General features: G+C 43.8%; 1 protein-coding gene across 4 annotated transcripts in view; it reads left to right on the forward strand.

Annotated features, from left to right (window-relative positions):
• LOC120065099 (membrane-associated guanylate kinase, WW and PDZ domain-containing protein 1-like) overlaps nucleotides 1-22195 on the forward strand; it is a 200243-nt gene that overhangs the window by 120472 nt on the left and 57576 nt on the right. For all 4 annotated transcript variants that reach the window (XM_039015817.1, XM_039015820.1, XM_039015818.1 and 1 more), the window contains exon 2: nucleotides 2657-2773. In XM_039015817.1, coding sequence (XP_038871745.1) covers nucleotides 2657-2773 — 117 coding nt within the window. The remainder of the gene's footprint in view (nucleotides 1-2656; nucleotides 2774-22195) is intronic.

The raw sequence follows: 22195 nt of genomic DNA on the forward strand, positions 1-22195 counted from the left end.
CTCAGATGGGCGGGCTAGCTGTGGGTCTGTCATGGTCAGACTGCTGCTAGAACTGTCCAGTTTGTTTGTGTCTAAGACTATCCATTGGCCTGAGTAAACTGTTTTCGAGGTTAAGACACAATGATATGCCTGGATGGGAGAGGGTGGGCCAAAGCCAGACTTTACTTCCAGAGAAGGCATATGGTAGAGGGCACACACACAGCTGTAGGATGTTTTCAACAGGGGAAAATAATGTTATCATTCATGCAGGGACAAATCTCAGAGCATCAAAGCAATTGACACTTTCCAGTGGCTAGGCCCAAAAGCCAGAGGACAGAGAAGAACAGGATGAGTTTGAGGAAAGGCCATTAACTTTAACACAGTGGAGACACTGATGACGGGTATCTGTCACAGCAAGAGAGGAGATGTGTGTGAGGGAGGTTCTCGCATGACTGGATGGATGAGTGCAGTAGCCTTCATTGCAGTACACTAAGAGCAGTGTGCTAGAAGTCTGTGCTAGGCTTGCTACCTTAAACATTGTATTAGAGGCCTCTGAATTTCTTTACCAGCAGAGTAGTACTGCACAGTGATGCGCACACACTGTTTCCATGGCAACACAATCTGGTGGTTTTATTTCACCAGCAGACTCTTTGTTGGCCCGATAAGGCCAAAAAATGGCTCAGCAGCATCCAACCATTCAAAGATTGTGGTTAGAATGTACAGTGCTGTCAGAAAGTATTCACACCCCTTGACTTTTTCCCACATGTTGTTGTGTTAGAGCCTGAATTTCAAACACAGATTTAACCACAAAGACCCGGGAGGTTTTCCAATGCCTCGCAAAGATTGGCACCTATTGGTAGATGGGTAAAATAAAAACAGTAATTGAATATTCATTTGAGCATGGTGATTTTAAAACAGTTACAGAGGTGAAGGACTGTGATATGAGAACTGAGGATGGATCAACAACATTGTAGTTACTTCACAATACTAATCTAATTGACAGAGTGAAAAGAAGAAAGCCTGTGCAGAATAAAACATTCCAAAACTTGCATCCTGTTAGGAACAATATGTATGTGTGTGTATATATATATATATATATATATATATATATATATATATATATATATATAGAATACAAATGTGGCTCCTGAATACAAAGTGTAAGGTTTGGGCCAAATCCAATACAACACATTACTGAGTACCACTCTCTGTATTTTCAGGGTTAGTGGTGGCTGCATAATGTTATGGGTATGCTTGTAATCATTAAGGACTGGGGAGTTTTTCAGGATAAAAAATAAATGGAATTGTGCTAAGTAAAGGCAAAATCTCAGAAGAAAACCTGGTTCAGTCTGCTTTCCACCAGACACTGGAAGATGAATTCACCTTTCAGCAGGACAATAACAACAAAAGGCCAAATCTACACTGGAGTTACTTACCAAGACGACAGTGAATGTTCCTGAGTGGCCGAATTACAGTTTTGACTTAAATCTACCTGAAAATCTATGGCAAGACCTGAAAATGGTTGTCTAGCAATGATCAACAACCAATTTTAGAGAGCTTTAAGAATTTTTGAAAAGAATAATGGGCAAATGTTGCACAATCCAGGTGTGGAAAGATCTTAGCGACTTACCCAGAAAGACTCAAAGCTGCAATCACTGCCAAAGGTGCTTCTACAAAGTATTGACTCAGGGGTGGGAATACTTATGTAAATGAGATATTTCTTTATTTAATTTTCAATAAATCTGCTAAAAAAAATCTAAAAACATGTTTTCACTTATGGGGTATTGTGTGTAGATAGGTGAGAGAGAAAAAATGAATGAATCAATGTTGAATTCAGGCTGTAACACAACAAAATGTCGTGTAAGTCAAGGAGTATTAATACTTTCTGAAGGCACTGTATCTGTCAATCACACAGAGGGATTTACATCATACAGAAGCACAGAATCTCACACATACAATAAAAACCATGGATCTTATTGGAGGTCAGTATCCCTCTGTCCTCCTGCTTGTTCTGATGGGATTTGTCATTAAGCTCACTAAAATCATTTTGTATAGCACCATCCTATACAAAAATGCACTGTAAAAAAACCTGAGTCCATTACAAAAGGTACTGCATGTGCTCATATCACAGCATATGTTAGTATGTTGTGTGTAAATTATCATGTGCGAACGCTCTCCCAAGGACTGTGTCGCTGTGACGTGTCAAGAGGAAACCGTTTGGCTCCTCTCTCTGACTAGCATTGTGTTAGCGGCTAACAGTTAGCCTTTCCACTGTGTGTCTGAGAGACAGATGGCCTAGCTGTGGGAGGGGTCTAAGCCACCAGGCAGCACTGAGACTACAGGACTGACTGGCTACAGCCTGGGAGAGAGGGAGCTAGCCAGGTACCCCTCCGAGTGACTATGGAAGGTGTGCAATGCAGTGTCAAACAGACGATACAAAGACAGAGAGAAAGAAACATGGATATAGAGCGAGAGAGAGATCAGTATAGTCTACTCAGTTATATTATGCTTATTCACGTCTGACTGGTTTCTATGGACGGGATGAAATGGACTGAGAGTTGTGTTCACTCGAAATACATGACAGCCGTGTTGTTTGGATTTGTTGTTACATGGCATCTATATTCCTGTGATGTGATGTAGTTAACACACGTCTTCCTGTTTGTCTGGCTGTCTACAGGAAACAAGCTGAATAAGGACCTGAAGCACTATCTGAGCCAGCGATTCCAGAAGTCCTCTCCGGACCACGAGCTGCAGCAGACCATCCGAGACAACCTCTACCGCCACGCCGTGCCTTGTGAGTAGCACACCCTTTTATACTCCTCCTCATCGTTCTCTTCTTCCTCCTCATCTTGATGTCATTGATTTGTAGCTTTGCAAGGACTCTGTGCTGTTTGGTGAAGCTTCACACTGGACATTGGTGGTTTTGGCTAGTCATTCTCATGTTGCTCTATGTCTCTTAGTCATCTGAATGGTTGTCAGGTTTTAAGGGAGCTTCTTTCACCTCAAATATAAAAAATACTTTGATTACTATGCGAGTCGTAAGCACTGGACAGGACAACACACAGACCGCAGTAGATGGTGGTCTCCTCCCACTGACGATTGGAACCAGATTAATATGGAGCTCATGCTCTCAACCCTCGTCATTCATTAAATCAGCCAGATGTTTAGTTTTCTCAATACTATGTGATTAGAGCAAGAAGCTCCAGCGCACCCCATGGTCGATAGGCCAGGAGGTTCTCCCGCCGCTCGATCAATAGGCAGAGTGATTAAACGCACTACGTCTTGATCAGAACCTCACGCACATCTTCACTCCTATTTTTTTCTCACAATGTACAGTATTTCATGATGTCCAAGGATTCAGACATTTTTTCTGTAGGGCAGCTGTCCTGTATAGATTGTGTAAAGGAAATGCAGAGGTACTTTTAGGCTTCTAATGTATCATATTTCTCAGTGTCAATAATGTGGAGTTATCCCAACACCGCTATGGCATGCTGGGGCCTTTCACAGTGACGTGGGGGGACTGATAGTGCAACATTGCGATAAATCGAATCAAATTCTCTTTGTCACATGCGCCGAATACAACAGGTGAAATGCTTACTTACAAGCCCTTAACCAACAATGTAGTTTTTAAGAAAATTAGATGGAATTCCCTAGTGATTATGAGCTGGCCATGACACTCAAACAGACAGAGAGAGAGAGTAAAGGAACTCGATCCACTCATAGTACATAGTGAGACTAGGAGTCCTGCACAGGACATATAATGTGTGATCAGCTTAAAGATGTGTAGTTAGCAACAGCCATTTTGCATCTGTCATTAATGCATGGCAGGGTACTTGTGGTTTATTTGTTATATAAAGCATAGTTTATTTGTTGGGCTAGGTTACTTTAGTCCCCTTCAGCCAACCCACAATTCAATGGGTCTACTACATTATCTGGGCCTTGAGTAGTAGAGCATGTCAACAATGTTAATTACATGCCTCTCTTTCAATGCTTTGTTATCCAAACATGTTTCCTAATGCCCCCAGATACACCATCAAAGTCTACTCCTACAGTACCAATTTTCTCTTGGGCCCCATTGCAAAATAGGTAGAATTGCAGGAAATTAGCTTTAAAACTGCAATTCTTTTTCTCAGCAAAATAAATAGAATTTCAGGAATCTAGCTTTTAAACTGTAAAACAATCTGTCTGCCCATGGCAAAATGTGTAGAATTGCAGGAAATGTGCTTTAAAACAGCAAAATGTCTCTGCGGCAAAGGAAAAACACCTACCCCACGCTAACTTTGCCACCGCTGCTGAAATAAATCCTAGGGGGAACACTGTCCGAACAGGACTTTTTCCTAAGCATTCTCATCATTGGGTATTCAATTAGTTTATTCATGACCCTCTCACGCAAATTGCTATCTGTATTCCAGGGGCTTTTTCCTCAGGACTTTATTGGAATTACCCAGTGTGCCATATGTCAGCCAGACAGGCCTGGATTGTGCTAGTCTGGTCATAATGGCCATTTTAATTACCAAAGGCCTAGCTCTTCTCTCTGACTCTGACTCTTATTGACACCCTGATAAACCGTATTATGGTTAACCAAGGAAACATATCACCATGAAGGTGTACCATTTGTACTTTGTGATATGTCGTAATAAGAAGAATACCTAGCTAGGAACATTATTTTGATTGGTTCCCACTGGCTGTTGGTGAAATGTACATTCCTGGATAATAGATTTACATTTATTGATTTGATTAATTTATTCCAAAAAGACACATTATAGATGCGGGAAGAGGATGTGAGAAGGGCACCAAGACTGGTTATGTTTTCAGCAGTGGTTTGGTTTCTCCACTGGTCATCTCCAGGCCCTGGAGACTGGAGGTCAGTGTGTGGTGGTATAGTTGTGTCCGTGGGTCAACTCGTGTGTGTGCATGAGGAGGCTGTGATTAATGGACAGAAAGCAGCTGGAGGTGACAGATGGCCTAACCCTACTCGCTCTGCTCCTGACTGGGGACATCCTTCTCAAGCCTCTCGTCTCCTCTGTTGCTCAAACCATGCAGCTCAAACTCCCCTCCCTCTCTCACACACACATACCTTCAAGACAATGCTTGACTCCACTCTATCATCATTGATGTAATCAGACAGCGTCTGTGTGTGCAGCTGCTTCTTTGGTTAACATGCTGAAGCTTTGAAAGGCTGACCAGAGTGTTGCCCCACCAGGAGGCCAGTGACCAGAGCAGGGGGGTGGGGTGACTGACAGGGGACGGGTGACAATGAGGACATGTGACCCTGACAGAGCAGAAATTTGTCTGGGGATGTCTCAAGTGTTTTGTCAATGAACCCTAGTCTGTGTAGTAGAAGTTTTCTCGGGTCCAAAAAGGCTGTGTCTAGACTTGACAGTTCATGCATCTTTAGTATTCTGATCATAGACTTCTGATCAGGGAATTCTAAACGAGTCATGCATCTACACCTACATTTAAATGTGTTCAGATTCCAGATTTCCACGCTATATTAAAATGCCAGTATGCATTCTACAAATGTGGAATAGGCTAAATATGATGAAAATAATAATAACAATAGTTAGCAAGCAACACTAAAGCGATTTCAAACGGGTTAGCATAACTCTAGCCAAACAAAAAAATCTTCGTTCTAAATATTAGCTAGCTGGCTAGCAGTTATGAGGCCAGCAAACACATTCCTCACACGCTAGGAATGTACTGTATTTCCTCCAACGTTATAATGAAAAGGTGCCTCAAAACACAAGTTTTCTGGAGACTTGTGCGAGGAGTGCTGATGACGTTGCCCACTGTATGCACTTTCGGCAGCCTGATTGTTTCCAGACTGAGGAGAAATCCTCACAATGTATCCCTGACCACCTTCTGAAGTGGTCAGCCAGATCTGAACACAACCTGTCTTTTCAATGCCATCTTTGTATTCTGATAGCATAAGCCACATGTAAGTGTCAAGTGTAGACATGACCAAAGTTTGACCCGGACCTGACTGGATCGATCTTAAAAAAAAAAAAAAGGGGACCCGAGAGCAATCATACCCAAACCCACATGGACCCGAGTGACAAAAAAAATCATGTTTATCAGCCAAGTTGCTCATCTGGTTAACGAATAGTTCTTTGTATGTTGGCTAAGCTTTCTACATTTAATAAATGAACCTTTATTAGCGTGAAATAAATATGCTACAGATTATGCAGAGCCATGATCGGGTCCACTTGGGTCTATCAGCTGTAGTTACATAGAATCGAGACCCTATAACAATCAAACATGAACTGACCCAAAACCTAGGGACAAGTTTGCATTTTGGACTCGGTTCGGGTTTTGGGTATTCTGGTTCGGGTGGACCCGTGATAACCTCTACTGTGTAATACTGCCACAAGTTGACAGATACAGTAGGATGGAAGTCTTATTGGCTTATAGGACAGTGCTATTGGTTTAGTGTATTAGTGTTGATTGACCTGATAGGATTTAGATGGGAGAAACACTTTAGTCCTGGACAACATGCCTTTAATTAAATGATGCCATGTCCTTTGTATCCCCTCTCCTTCCCTTAGCAGAGCCAGGGTTCAGTTCAGCAGGTGTCCCTGCCTGGCCTTCTACAGATCCACACACCTATTGTTGTCCTGGATGGGAAATATCAGCTGCTACAGCATAGAAGACCAGCGTGATAACTATAGTTCTGTCTTTCCTCCTATCACATTGTTGACTTCTCACCTACCACACCACAGCCTGTCTCCACCTCCAAATACCACAGCCCACCATATCGCTATTTCTTTTTTTCTGTCTCCCTCTACTTCCTCTTTTTCCTCTCCAATCTTCCGGCGTCCGTCGGCTTCCCTGCGGTCGCCTAGTGCTCATTCCCGATCCCATACCTACTCTCATTCCTGACTCCCACTGCTGTAGCTGTGGCTCCTGTTCCCTCTTCTCCCCTGTTGTTTTCCACTCGTCGCTGTGATCAGCTCAGCAGCAGCAGAGCTCTCCTCTCTGGGTTTGTTCCTCAGCCTGCCTGCGCTGCATAGAGAGATCAGCAGGATCCCTGCTACAGTCTGGTAGCTACCACTCTACTCTCTCTCTTGCTCTCCCACTCTTTGCATCAAGGCAAGTGGGCTGTGCTTTGTCTGCTGTTATTTTTCCATTGTTTCTTTCTCCTACATGACGGGTGGCTGGAGAGGTGCAGTGAGCGAGCGTGTGTGTGGGGAGGTGTGTGATGTGTCACCGTTCTTGAACATGGTGGATGGCTTGTATATAGGCTAAAAGGATGTGGTGGGGGTGGGGTCGAGGTTGCGTTGGGGGTGGGGTTGGAGAGGGGGATGGGCAGAAGGGAAGCGGGAGGATGGAACTAAGCACACGCGCAAGCATGCTCAGCTATGTAGCTAGCACACAGGCACAGATGGGGGGCTGCTAGTAGCACGTTTTCCCTGCCTAATTTTACCCTGCAGGGTTTGTATGTAGGACCTGCTTTTCACAGGCCTCTCTGTATAGGGCTTGACATTAATGCTAGTCCGCTTGTCTGGGACGAGTAAAAAAAATCAAATAATTGTCGGACAAGCAGAATATATATATATTGAAATTGTCTGAATAGAAGTAAAAATATCACACAACAATCACAATATCAAACAAGGCAACAGTAAACATGTCATCCCCCACAAATGATGCTGCACCCCTCCTTGGGCCAATTGAGATGTTGTGTGTGACTAACAGATTTCAGTTCATTACTATTGCTCCCACCTTGGGCCAGTCAGTGTAGTTTTGTAAATGCCAGATCTTTATGGTATGACGCATCATTCACCCAAGTTTCGTCAAAATCGGCCCCTTGCTTTGTGAAATATCGCATGTGACTAACGTACGAACGAACAGACGATTTCATCGTGGGGGACAACAATTATTCAGATAAGAATTGGATCAAAGTGTCCTCTGGATTCGATGTGTTACGCACTGTATCTGTTCTCCCAATCTGTGCAGAGCACATCGGAGTAAAATGATCATTGGTAATGTGTGTGTGCAGAGAATGAGAGACATTGCAGCAGCAGGTAGCCTATAAAATGATAAACAAACAGACTAGATAGCCAAATCAAAATATACAGTGCATTTGGAAAGTATTTAGACCCTAATTTTAAAATGTATTAAATGATTTATTTTACTTATCAATCTACACAAAATACCCCATAATGGCAAAGTGAAAACAAGTTTTTAGAACATTTTGCAAATTTATTAAGAATTTAAAATAAGGTTCTTGGTCTCCTCCCTGACCAAGGCCCTTTTCCCCCGATTGTTCAGTTTGGAAGAGTCTTGGTGAGGAAGAGTCTTGGTGGTTCCAAACTTCTCCCATTTAAGAATGATGAAGGCCACTGTGTTCTTGGGGACCTTCAATGCTACAGACATTTTTTTCTGCCCTTCCCCAGATCTGTGCCTCGACACAATCCTGTCTCGGAGTTCTACGGACAATTCCTTCCACCTCATGGCTTAGTTTTTGCTCTGACATCCATTGTCAACTGTGGGACATTATATAGACAGGTGTGTGCCTTTCCAAATCATGTCCAATCTATTGAATGTACCACAGGTGGACTTCAATCAAGTTGCAGAAACATCTCAAGGATGATCAACGGAAACAGGATGCACCTGAGCTCAATTTTGTCTCTCATAGCAAAGGGGCTGAATACTTATGTAAAAAATATGAGCATTACTCCTTTGCCAAGATAGTCCATCCACCTGACAGGTGTGGCATATCAAGAAGTTGATTAAACAACATGATCATTACACAGGTGCTCCTAAGTGCTGGGGACAATAAAAAGCCACTCAAACTCCACATTTTAATCACACAACACAATGCCACAGATGTTTTGAGGGAGCGTGCAGTTGGCATGCTGACTGCAGAAATGTCCACCAGAGCTGTTGCCAGATAATTTCATGTTAATTTCTCTACCAACGTCTTTTTAGACAATTTGGCAATACATCCAACCGGCCTTACAACCGCAGACCATGTGTAACCATGCCAGCCAAGGACCTCCACATCCGGCTTTTTCACCTGTGGGATCATCTGGGAACCGCCACTCTGACAGCTGATGAAACTGTGGGTTTGCACAACCAAAGAATTTCTGCACAAACTGTCAGAAACCGTCTCAGGTAAGCTCATCCGCCTGCACGTCGTCCTCACCTGGGTCTTGACCTGACTTCAGTTTGTCGTCATAACCGACTTCAGTGTGCAAATGCTCACCTTCGATGGCCACTGGCACGCTGGAAAAGTGTTCTCTTCACGGATGAATCCCGGTTTCAACTGTACCGTGTAGATGGCAGACATGTGGGCGAGCGGTTTGCTTATGTCAACGTTGTGAACAGAGTGCCCCATGGTGGCAGTGGGGTTATGGTATGGGCAGGCATAGGCTACGGACAACACCATTGCATTTTATCGATGGCAATTTGAATGGACAGAGATACCATGACGAGATCCAGAGGCCCATCGTGCCATTCATCCGCCGCCATCACCTCATGTTTCGGCATGATAATGCACGGCCCCATGTCGCTAGGATCTGTACACAATTCCTGGAAGCTGAAAATGTCCCAGCGTCCATGGCCTGCATACTCACCAGACATTACACACATTGAGCATGTTTGGGATGCTCTGTATCGACGTGTACGCTTCCACCAATATCCAGCCACTTTGCACAGCCATTGAGTAGGAGTGGAACAACATTCCACAGGCCACAATCAACACCCCGGTCAACTGTATGCAAAGGAGTGTCGCACTGCATGAGGCAAAAGGGGATCACACTAAATACTGACTGTTTTTCTGACCCATGCTCCTAGCTTTTTTTCAAAGGAATCTGTGACCAACAAATGCATATCTGTATTTCCAGTCATGTGAAATCCATAGATTAGGGCCTGATTTCCTTATATCAACTGTAACTCAGTAGAATCTTTGAAATGGTTGCATGTTGTGTTTATATTTTTGTTCAGTGTACATAGATTTATATTATTATATCGTTGTTGTTTGATGAAAACCTTGTAACTCCAACTTTAATTTTTTTTACAAGAATTTATGCTTTTGGTTCCCCTTTACGTCTGTCTCTATGAACGTTTCGCGACCCCTTGACCAATGAAATGTATTCAAAATAGCTTTTCATCAAAACTCTTCAGTTCATTGGCTCTCAAAGTTGTCCGTCAAACCCTGTATCTCCACCATGGCTCTTGAAGTGAAGCACACGGTTTCACCCTGAGGATATTTTTGCTCGGGGGTTCTTAGTGAGATGCAATCAGAGGTAAGGTGCACTTTAATTACCTTCTGTCTTTGTAATATTATATATTTCTGGAGTAAGAGAAGTATTTCTCAGAGTGCAAATCAAATCTCCTGATTTTGGCTCCCCATATGATCTCTGCTTGTTGGCTAACTAGCCACCTTGTTATTGGCATAAAGTGTTTACAGATTAATCAGATGTGTGTTGCAATGGCTAACAAGCTATCACATTAGGTTGCCACTAGATAAGCTGGCTAAGCTAGCTCGCTGCAGTGTCAACCATGTAGCTAGCTAACGGTAACTAGATGAACCGGGATGTCCAGCGCAGCATCCTCTCACTCCATTGCTCTCCTCTCACTGTGTGTGTGTGTGTGTGTGTGTCTAAATGTCATACTTTTTTATGACAAGGCCTATAAGCACATCTGTGGTACAGTCAGTGTATCATCTCAGTAAGCTTTTTGGACCATGACTAGAAATACATTTTTGTGTGTCTTTTTATTTACAGCTTGTAGTGGCACATCCGAGGGGGAGGAGAATGGCCAGCCAAGAAAAGAAAATACCCTTCAAAGTGGAAAGGAGAGGTTCAGAAGGAAAGGAGAATTGAGGGTAAATCCTATCTTGGCATCAAAAAGATGATTGAGTTGACTATGGCAATGTTTGATTTATTACTTACATGGTTCTTACCTGAATACCTACCTTGATGTTTAATTCCATGCTGAAATGTGTCTGATTTGCATACTAGTAACATGATCGATAGTGACATTTTAAATGTTGATTGTTGTTTTGAACACTAACCTGATCCTCCTTGATATTTCATTCTGAGTGAAAAATGAAACATCGCATTTGGTGTAAATCTTTTTAGTACGCGTTCACCATCACATGTACTTGAAATTATATTGTGAAATGCATTTTTATTAATGGCATTAAAATTGTACCATTATTACAATGTCTCGAGTACCATTTACCTTTTTATGAAATTGAACACATTGATAGATATTAAGTCAACTTCGATTAAGACCGTAATTGAAACTTTACAGCCTATGGACTTTGATGTCAGTCTTCAATGGAGACTACCTGTGCTGGAGGATATCTGCAAGATGGTGCTGTCAGGCTTAAATAATGAATGAATGTCAAATCAATCACACTAAGTTGTTGTCCTATTTGTTTTCTGTCACAGTTTACCATAAAGTGTAAAAAAAAAAGTACCAGACTAAATGTGTAACTAGTTTTCTTACTGAATACTTTTTTAATCTTAAGGGTTACTTTTACTTGAGTAAATTACAATCTAAGTAATAGGACTTTTACTTAAGTACAGATTATCAGTACTCTAACGGATAGCGTACAGAATGTAGCCTATTGGAATATAATCAAATACTAAGGGGCCTATTGCAACCATTGATGGCACTAGATTATCGCTAGCTTATGTTTCGCTAAACCTTCAATATGCACTAAATTCACCCGCACAGCTCATCTCAATTGCAACCGTTATTGGTTACCTCATTACCGCTCCCTAAAAGATGTCGGTGTTACCTTAGTCAGAGATCTGTGTATGTAATGGCAAGATGCTTATGTCTCCGCTCTATCAATGAGAGTCATTATCCCAAAGGCAGGAGAGGAAGGTAGGCAACACGTTTAGGTCTGCATATTAAGCCCATAGAAACATATTGGGCTTATTCTGGACAGATTTTGGCGTTAGTGATCCCTCTCGCTTCGCCTCTTCCTCTCTGCCTTAGTCGTGCTTGCAACCAAAGTCTTTTAAGATATGTTCGTATTGTCATAGGAACAACTTAGTCCTTTTCTAACAGACTAAGGGAGATTTATCTATTTGAAAAGCATTCCGTACAATAGAAATAAAGTATTTCCTTGTTTACCACGGCACATCTACTGTTTAAAGGCCAGGACACAGTGGTATCGCCTCCTACACTGGTTTGATTGATGGGGGCAGGGCCTAGATTTTGGTTGGATGGATGGATCTTAGGGGGAGGTAACAGGCTTTGAATGTCTTTTGAAATGTCATTACGCTGACATCATCATTAGTTTAAGTGAAAGAAAGGCATTGTCAAGAGGGATTCAATGAAGAGATGATTCCCAGGAAGTCATACATACTCCACACGCACATACGTCCAGGCACGCATGCACTCACCCATTCATCCCCAACACACACACACTCAGAGGTTGTGTGTGGGGATGTGAATTCATCCTGCTAGTGATTCATTGTTTTCCTCTCTGGCTTCTGTGTTGAGTACCTTGGAAGCATATTTTATGTCATTTGGTGGTGCTTTATATTTGTCAAATTTCAAGTACAAGTGTTTATTAATACACATTTGTTATTTGGAAATGTGTTTTTTGCATATCCCAACTCTCCCTGAGACACCCTCGGAGAGTGAGGTCACGGCCAGGGTCTGCCGTTATCAACGGGGACCATTGGAGCAATTAAGGTTAAGTGCCTTAAAAACCCAAGCTTCTGGCTGATCTAAAGTAAAACTGCTTCTACCTGTGTTACATCTTATTCCGAAGCACCAATCCAGCGTGGGTGAAATGATTCATGCCTGCTCCCCAAATTGGCAGCTTTCTTGTGTCTCTGTGCAACCTAGGGGTCATCTCACACACCTAAACACCTTCGCCCTATTTTCTGAAAAGTTTGCTTTTTCAGAACTGTTTGTTTTCTGACGTCCTGAAGCCTGGAGGGATACCTCGGCTGTGAAAGTGGCCGGTGAGAGAGGTGAGACAGAGGTCACAGATTTAAATGTTTTCGCAATTGAAATGCTGTCTTGTTATAACGTGCATAATATAATAACAAAGATAGCCATTCAGAAGTCAAGGATGTAGCCATTTCATAAATTACGTTTTTTTCTGTAGGAAAATAACTGCCTCGTTCCTGGTTATTGTTGCCATTATCAGTGCTGTGATTAGGAATGCTGTATTGATGGACTCAGACTATCCTCGAGGGGTTAAAGAAACATGGACTCAAAGCTACTGTTCCTGTACCCATCCTTTCCCCATCACCCCTCCTATCTCCCCACAGACGACTGCATCTCTGGGGTTAAAGAAAAACAATGGCAGAAAGTATTCACAAAGTATTCTGAAAATATTCAGACCCTTTGACTTTTTCCACAGCCTTCTTAGAAAATTGATTAAATTAAACATTTTCCTTATCAATCTACACACAATACCCCAAATTGACAAAGCAAAAACTGTTTTTAGAAAAAATCAGTAATACCTAAATTTACATAAGTATTCAGACCCTGCTATGAAAAAAATGACTGCAGCATTGAAGGTCCCCAAGAACACAGTGGACTCCATCATTCTTAAATGGAAGACGTTTAGAACCACCAAGACTCTTCCTAGAGCTGGCCGCCCGACCAAACTGAGCAATCGGGGGAGAAGGGCCTTGGTCAGGGAGGTGACCAAGAACCCGATGGTCACTCTGACAGAGCTCCAGAGTTCCTTTGTGGAGATGAGGGAACCTTCCAGAAGGACAACAATCTCTGCAGCATTCCACCAACCAGGCCTTTATGGAAGAGTGACCAGACGGAAGCTGCTCCAGAGCGGTCAGGACCTCAGACTGGGGCAAAGGTTCACCTACCAACAGGACCACGACTCTAAGCACACAGTGGCCGAGCCAGAGGCCGGACTTGAACCCGGTCAAACCTCTCTGTAGAGACCTGAAAATAGCTGTGCAGCGACGCTCCCCATCCAACCTGACAGCGCTTGAGAGGATCTGCAGAGAAGAATGGAAGAAACTCCCTAAGGTCTGCCAAGCTTGTAGCTGCATACCCAATAAGACTTGAGGCTGGAATTACTGCCAAAGGTGCTTCAACAAAGTACTGAGTAAAAGGTCTAAATACTTATATAAATGTTATATTTCAGTTTTTGTTTTTTTATACGTCTGCAAAAAATTCTACAAACCTGTTTTTGCTTTGTCATTATATTGTGTATAGATTGTGTTTAAATTGATGAGAAAAAAAATATATGTAATCAATTTTAAAATAAGTCTGTACTGTAAATGTGGAAAAAGTCAAGGGGTCTGAATACTTTCCGAATGCACTGAATGCATGCACCCACACTTTATATGCCATATCTCATTCAGTCCTTAATTGAAGTCCTATTCTACCTTAGCCTTGTGTCCGGACCTAATCTCATCATTCTAGCCCCAGCATCCCAGCCCTAGTAGCCCAGCTACATCCATCCCTGCCCCGTGCTTGCCCTTGGTAGTGTTGATTTCGGTGGTCACGTGATGCATGGGGATGGGCTCTCTCGCTGGGACTGCCTTGTTTGTCAGAGCAGAGGGAGCATGTGTGACGACGTCTGTGTGTAAGAGAGAGATATATAGGCTACAGAAGGGAGGAGAGAGAGAAAAGTGAGGGGGAGCGAGGGCAAGTGAGAGACTGAGTGGAGGTGGGCGGGTGCATGTGGGTAAGTGTGAGACTGGAGACGGTGGTTGGGTTCAGTCAGACAGGAGCAGAGCGGAGCACAGCGTGTATGTATGCATGTGTATAGTTCACGTTGGCTGAGCCTGGATTCTGAGCCTGGCAGGAACAGGAAGACTCATCAGACAGACAGCGGATCGCATCGGTGGCCAGTGCTGGACGGACGACACTGGACAGACAGGCAGACAGAGGGAGGCTGTAGCTCGGATGCGAGTGTCTGATGCGCTCCCTGTGGATAAAGAGCGACCTGTTTTGTGTTTTCTCATCCTACCTGACTGGTTTCTCTCTGTGTGCTGTGTAGCCCTGGACTAGCTGAGGAAATCAGAGGTATGCTCTCTATTTGTCTTTAATTTGAGAATGATGCTTTGGCTCCTGGGATTTAATGGCGCCATCCCCCCGATGGATGGCGAGGGAGAAAGAGAGTGAGGGGGGGTTACTGTGCATCAGGCGGAACACATCAGTATAAGAGAGAGAGGCAGGTCGCTGGCAGTAATAGCAGTGGAATGGTCAAACGGAATGCCGTGTGTCCGTCTTACTTTTGTGTGCGTGTCGCTGGTGTGTGTGTGTCTGGCGGAGATGGCAGTGCTCTGACGGGGGGGCTGTATTATTAAGCTGTGATCTGTTGACATGCCTGCTCCTGTTGGAGGCCATTATCTTCACCAGAGCTGGCTAGCAGCAGGGTTTCCAGGATACTAGCTAACCCCCTCTCCTCCTGCCCCCTCACCGTCTCCTTCTTTCTCTCTGCCTCTATCCATCTCTCTGTCTACTCTTCTCCTCCACCCCCTGGTGCTCTCTTTCCTTCCCTCTGTAAATGGATAGTTTTAAAGCCGTTCTCTCTCTTACCCTCTGCCGCCGTGCTAGCCTTCGGTGAAGAAGCTTTTACTGGCTGAAGAAAAGACCCATCGCAGGTATTTTAGGCAGGTTTCTGGGTAATTTAGCCTCAGTGGTCTTCAGGTTTTTCTTATTTTAATCCCCCCTCCCCCGATATTTCCCCCTCCGCTCAAATCATTAAGCGCTGTAAACCGAGACTTCGCAGAGGAAAATGGAGCATGTCACAGGTTAAGAGAAAGGGCTGTTTTGATCTCATTGTGTGTGGATGTGTGTGTGTCTGTCTCTCTCGGCACCATGAGCCTTTTTCAACCAGCGATGTGAAAACAACAGCCCCCCCATCCTCTCCATTATAAAACCTCTCTGATGAATGTTGCCAATCAATTTTAAGCCATAACAAAGCCTCTCGACCCCTTCCTCCTAAAACGGGGGTGGGGGAGTCAACTCAGTCCAGGGGTGCTGGCGCTCGAGGAATCCACCCCCCCCCCCCCAAACCGCAGGGCAATATGTGGAGCGGTAAAAGCTGGAATGGGCAGCCTGTGTGTTGTTGATTGACCCTTTGGTGGGACCGATGGTTGTGTCCCCTGTGGAGCTAGGAGCACGGGCACTGACCCCAGTCTTCACCCGTTCTGGTGCCCCCGTACCCTGCACACACACACCAACACACACTGATATCAGGCCAAGATGGAGATGTTTCTTATGCTACTGGACTGAGAATCTGCTAGCCTCTTTGTGTGCTGTCTGGAAAACCTGCATGAAAACATGCCTCGGTCAGTGATGTGAAACAACACATTGTGTGGTATCAGAAATGCTACTCGAATAGCCAAGTGTACTATTGTCAGTGGGTGAGTTACATGACCAAATCTTTGTGTTCTGGTGCACATCTTCTTTCCTGGAAGTCAACATCGACAAGGCAGTTTTGTAACAAATCAAGTGGCAGGGCTGCTATTGCGGCTGAAACACAACATTTTAATTGGTGCACATAGTCCATCTTAAATCAAATTCCTAACTCCTCTCGTGTTCTTCTTGCCATGGACAGAAGCATCGCTATGCAGTTGACTAACCGGTCCGCTGTAGGGAAATACTGTCCATCGCTAGAGAAAAAAATCTAATTTTGGCCCATTCATCCTTGGAAGAGAGATGTTAGTGTGCACAGCACATAGACACCGACTCACCCTCTCACGTTAGACGTGCACAGAATGAGAATAGAGACACGTTCACTCTAACCCACTCTAACGTATGCTATTTAAGGCAGTATAGCCCGACCAACATCCATACAAGTTTATACTGTTTAGTGGATACATTGTGCTGCAGTGTAGGACTACTTTAAATAGTACAGCATATATTGATGATAGCTCTCAGGGATGTACCAGTTATACATGTACAGATATGTACGCGTACACAGTCATAGTCATCTGTATGATCATTGAGAATACCCACAGAAGAAACAAACTGTCTCAGAGTTGTTCAGTAATCAGTGGCTGAATAGAAGCAGCTGACTCATGTTCCCTGAATCCCAGCTATAGGACACTAATTATAGGCTAGCCTTGGTTCCAAGACTAAGTCGTTTTAATTGTTTCACATATCAGTGATTTGCTTCGTTGTTTCTACATAAGTGCTCTCTAAATGAATGGTCTAGTGTTTTCGTGTAGTCTTGGGGCTTTGACATTGTAGAGGCACATGGATGCAGTTTGGGGTTTTGGCAAGAGAAGGATATGAGTTGACCAAAATGTAGAAACAGATAGACGTGGGCAGCCACATAGCCAGCTGGCCAATTTGAGGTGGATATTAGCGCAAAGAGAGTGGACTGCTGACTGCCGTCGCCTCAGCGTCCTGCTTCATTATACCAATGTCCACAAAAGGAGGGAGGGAGACTAGAGGGATGAGAGGGAGAAATGGAGAGACAGAAGCGGAGAAGGAAAGAAAAAACAGAGGAAGAATGTCAAGATTAGAGAGAAAGAAATAGAAGATGGAGAGAGAGGGAAAGAAAGTATAGGAAGAGAAATGTATAGAGAAGGAAAGGAGAGAGAGGATGAGGGAGAAATAGATGGAGAGGGATAGAGAGCGAGCACCACAAACCTATCCACTGGGTGATGCTCATAGAAAATGTAATCAAGCTTTACATATAATTTCCTTCCAACTTAGCAAAAACATATCTGTATATCTGCACGGATGAGTTTTCTCATACGCAATGATGGATCTATGGCTTTTACATTGTAGTAAACAGAATACTCCCTTTCTTTCTGTATATAATCATAAACTCCAATTCTAGCCAGTCTCGCCATTCGCTAGGGCTTTCTTTGTTTCCTCTTTAGCCAACAACTAGCTCAATCCGCTCTTTCAATCCGCTCTTTCTTCTGTCCTGAAAGACTGGCATGCCAGCACCCCAGCAGAGTAAGAATAGAACGTTATTATTAGAACAATAATAATGAATCAAACACATTTACAATGGCCTACTTTTCACCATGGCACATATTGGATCACTATCATGGATAGCACATTTGTTTTTTTCTCAACTGTCTAGAGCCCTATTTGTATGTTAACACTAGACTGTGTTTTCAGGCTATTTACACCTCTAACATGGTCCTGGCTCCATGGCCTGGGCTGCCTGCTAGTTAACATTTTTCTATTTGAATGCGGAAGGCTTTAGCTTCTGAAGCATACTGACAAAACAACTGATAGATCGCCATAGCCTTGTGCACCAATAGGAATGAATACTGGAAAGGGTCAATTAATGACTGACTCGTTTGTGTATTTTAACCATGTAATTGAAATACATTTAATTATGAGAGATTGGGAGGGAGATGAGGAGCAGGTGATATATAATAACATCTTCCATCAACAACTGCTTTGGGGATTATCACTGGCTGCACTGTTTCTATAGGCCTTTGATCCCCATCAGCTCAGACTGAACAGGGGAACTAGTCTAGTTAAAGCTGGAATCCGCATTAGGGGAAACGGCGCCACTGGTCGCCCTTTGCTCATTTGCTATTGTTTTTGTTTTGTTTATGAAAGTTGTAGATGGGCATCCAGCGTCGTGGTAAAAAATAATTGTAGCACATACATGTCCAAGGGAAAAAACTTATTTGTTGTAATATCACAAACGAACATGGCAGTTTCACCTCTACGGATTTCAGTTTTAAATAAATACATAAGTACTGTGCTATATTTGGGGAGTAACTGGCTGTGTTTGGTTAAAGGGAGATGACCAACCTGTCTGTTCAGGTCAGGTGTGTAATTACCAAATGCTGGCTAAACATAGGTATTGACACAGGTAATAGCGTATGGTCTTTCTGTCTGGAGCTGTATTGATTCCTGTAGCATAGTGGCTGGGATATACATGAGGGGCCTACCTATTGTATTAAAAGCACCTCTGTTGCATTATTCACACACACTCAGAATTCGCTGCTTCAAGTTCAGTAAACTACCTCTCCTAGTTGGGCGTGCGAGGTCAAGTGGGCCTACAGTATATGTGTGGTCTCAATGAAATGGATAGGCTGCCTATGCATGGGTGGAGAAACACGTGGAAGTTATCTTTCCAAGGAAATTAACTTAAATATAATCAGGCTATAGTTTACTACTTAATAAATATTGAAAATGGAAAGAAGGGGAGGGCACTCAGCCAATGTGAGTTGAGGTGCAATCCAAAAATGATCATTGAAAAGGTGCAACGTGCGTAACATAGTGAGGGAACTTTGAGCCTTTTTCTTTCCAATAATTATTGATTACCCATTTATTTCTCTCTGCCTGTTAATCGTCCCGCTCCTTAAAGGTAGGCTTTATCCTATATGCAAAACGTAGCTAAAGAGAAAGTGTCCACTCATCATTCTTGCTGCATTAAGTTCAGTAGCCATACATCTCCTCTCCTACAGTAGTTGGGCGTGCGAGTGGTCTCTATTAAATAGGGAACGGGGATGCCTAGTCAGTTGCACAACTGAATGCATTCAACTGAAATTCCGCATTTAACCCAACCCCTCTGAATCAGAGCGGTGCATGGGGCTGCCATAATCTACTTCCACGGCGCCCGGGTACCAGTTGTTGGGAGTTAACTGCCTTGATCAAGGGCAGAATGGTAGATTTTTCCACCTTGCCCATTCTGGAATTCAAACCAGCGACCATTCGGTTACTGGCCTACCGCTTTTAACCCTCTAAGCTACCTGACAAATAGGCTATAGCCTATGCATTGGCGGAGAAGCACGGGGCAGTTATCTTTGCAAGGAAATGAACTTCCTAAATACAGTATGTTTTGGTTATAGTTTACTACATTGTCCAGAAATAAATATTGATCACCTATATTAGTCTCTGAAAATTGTCCCGCTACTAAAAGGTAGGCTATATGCAAAAATGTCCAACTCTGCTCTCTTCAAACTACATCTAGCCTATTGGCTGATATAGCCGAGTAATACCTATAGCCTAATATAATGGGCCATGTGAGAATCTCTGGTCATTTACCCTATTCATTAAGTAACTTTTTTTGTGCATTTTGATATTGCTGGGAGCATGGCTAGCAAGCAACCTGCATCACATATTGCCTAAAATAACATTGTGGAACTGTGGTTGGGTTCTGGCCCAGTTCTTGCAGTAGCAGGTGGTAGTCGGACAGAAAGCCATCGGGAGAGTGCTGGTATGGTATGAAAAGCTGTGGGTGCAGGCAGGAGCAGGATGAATAACTCAGTCCCGCATAGACCTCTAGTGCGCACACAAACACACTTCAGTGTCCTTCCCTTTGCTTCCCCACTCTAGTGATTCATTTCAACTAGCCTGGTTCCTCCAGTATACACACTGCTGCCGACCCTGCTGTAACTCTCTTCTCCTCTGGACCATGGAGGAGCTCTACTGTCAGATAGTCACGTCTGGGTGTCTGTCATTCTTGGATACATAGGGAGAGGAGCAGGGGGATCTCACAGTAATCTCTGGGGGGACAGAGGTCATCCTCCTAGTTTGTCCAGTAAACACTGGAAGTCAGCAAATCTGCCTGTGACCTGCCTGTTGAGAGCACAGCAAACAGAGCTGTGTCATCTGAGCTCAGCTCACCAGCAGCAGGCAACAGTAGCCTCACCACGGCTGGTCTCCTCTGGGTCCAGATATGTAGGATTCACCCCAGACAAAACTAAAGACTGTTTGACCACTGTAATGTAGCGACAGTATTCAGCTCATTCTGTTCGTTTTTTTAAAATGTATACATTGAATATTTAAGGACTTGGACATTGTGCCAGTGGGTTGTTGCAATATTAAGTCATGGCTGCCCATTTCTTTGGAAGATCTCTGGATCTCATTTAATTTTCTTTTACCTTAACTAGGCAAGCCAGTTAAGAACAAATTCTTATTTACAATGACGGCCTACCCAGGACGACGCTGGGCCAATTCTGTGCCGCCCTATGGGACTCCCAATCACAGCTGGATGTGATGCAACCTGGATTTGAACCAGGGACTGCAGTGACACCTCTTGCACTGAGATGCAGTGTCTTAGACCACCGCACCACTCGGAGCCCATTCGTTCTCAAGGAGGAAGACAAGCAGTCAATAATATGATGGCGGAGTGTGGCTCACTGTTTCCGTTCTGTCACAGTGAAGTCGGCCAAGAAGTCAAACTCTGTTGCCCTTGTGGGCTGAATGTAGATTGCAGCTGAAATCCAAGCCCAGGTTCAATGGGGATGTGTAGGCCCGGGGTGCTTCACTGCTCTAGGGAACGGAGCTGTGGAGAGGAAATAAACCCTTTTTAAAATGTATTTTTACACACAGCTATTTTTAGAGCCTGGGTTGTGAGCAGTAGCATGCCTCCACAACCTCCTTTTGCCTTTCTGATGTGTTTTGAACCGTGATGATCAAAACACGGCTGATTTTAGAGCGCTGTGTGTTTGCCTCAGTGGTGCTGTCTCTGTCAGTGCAGAAATGGGCTATTTTCTACCCTGGTTCTATATATAATATTTTTTTTTTAAGCAGGTGATCTGAATGTAATCTTCTCCTCGGCAGTCGTTCATCGGCCGAGGGAATGTATAATGTTATCATGTAAATGAGTCAAAGAATTATTTATTTATTTTTGTCTTGCAATCAAGTCCAAGCCTGAGTCAATTGTCCAAGATCTGAGTCCAAGATCTGAGTCAATTGTGCCAGCCGACGAGAGAGCAGAGGCTCTCTAAAATAGTCATCAATTACATATGCATGAGGCCCTTGGATTAGTCTGCCAGAACAGCAGTTCAGTGGCGACCAAAAGGAAGAGGTTAGTTGACTTGAATCCCCATCACTGGGGGCATTGAAGCGATCCATTTCATTGGACAAGGCACAAGATAAACTGTTTATTTTTAAGTACAGTACGGGAGGAGTTTGTTCCACTCAACACAGGACACATTCCCACCTTTGATTTATTCCCACAGCCAGAGGTGGGCTGGAATCCTCCATTGTTTAGTGGATTAGAGGTAGAGAGGGCCGTTTATAGGAGGCTGCCTGGTTGGTTCTGTGTACTCAGACTCTCACTGTTGTTTCCTGCTGGACAGACAGAGAGAGGGACAAATGGCTTCCTGTGAACATGCTCTCAGGCCAGGGTGGATCAGTAATAAGATTGTGAGGCACGAGGGGAAACCGGTCTGGCCTGTCTGAATTGAATCAACACCTCCGTCCCACTGTATCATACCACACCCAACCCCTGCACAGCCCACACTTCCTACCCCACACCTGTCTACCCAATCTTACCCCACACTGTCATGCCTGAGAGGGAGACCCAGAGGATATGGGGCAG

This window comes from Salvelinus namaycush, chromosome 20 (assembly GCF_016432855.1).
Source record: "Salvelinus namaycush isolate Seneca chromosome 20, SaNama_1.0, whole genome shotgun sequence".
Lineage (NCBI taxonomy): Eukaryota > Metazoa > Chordata > Actinopteri > Salmoniformes > Salmonidae > Salvelinus > Salvelinus namaycush.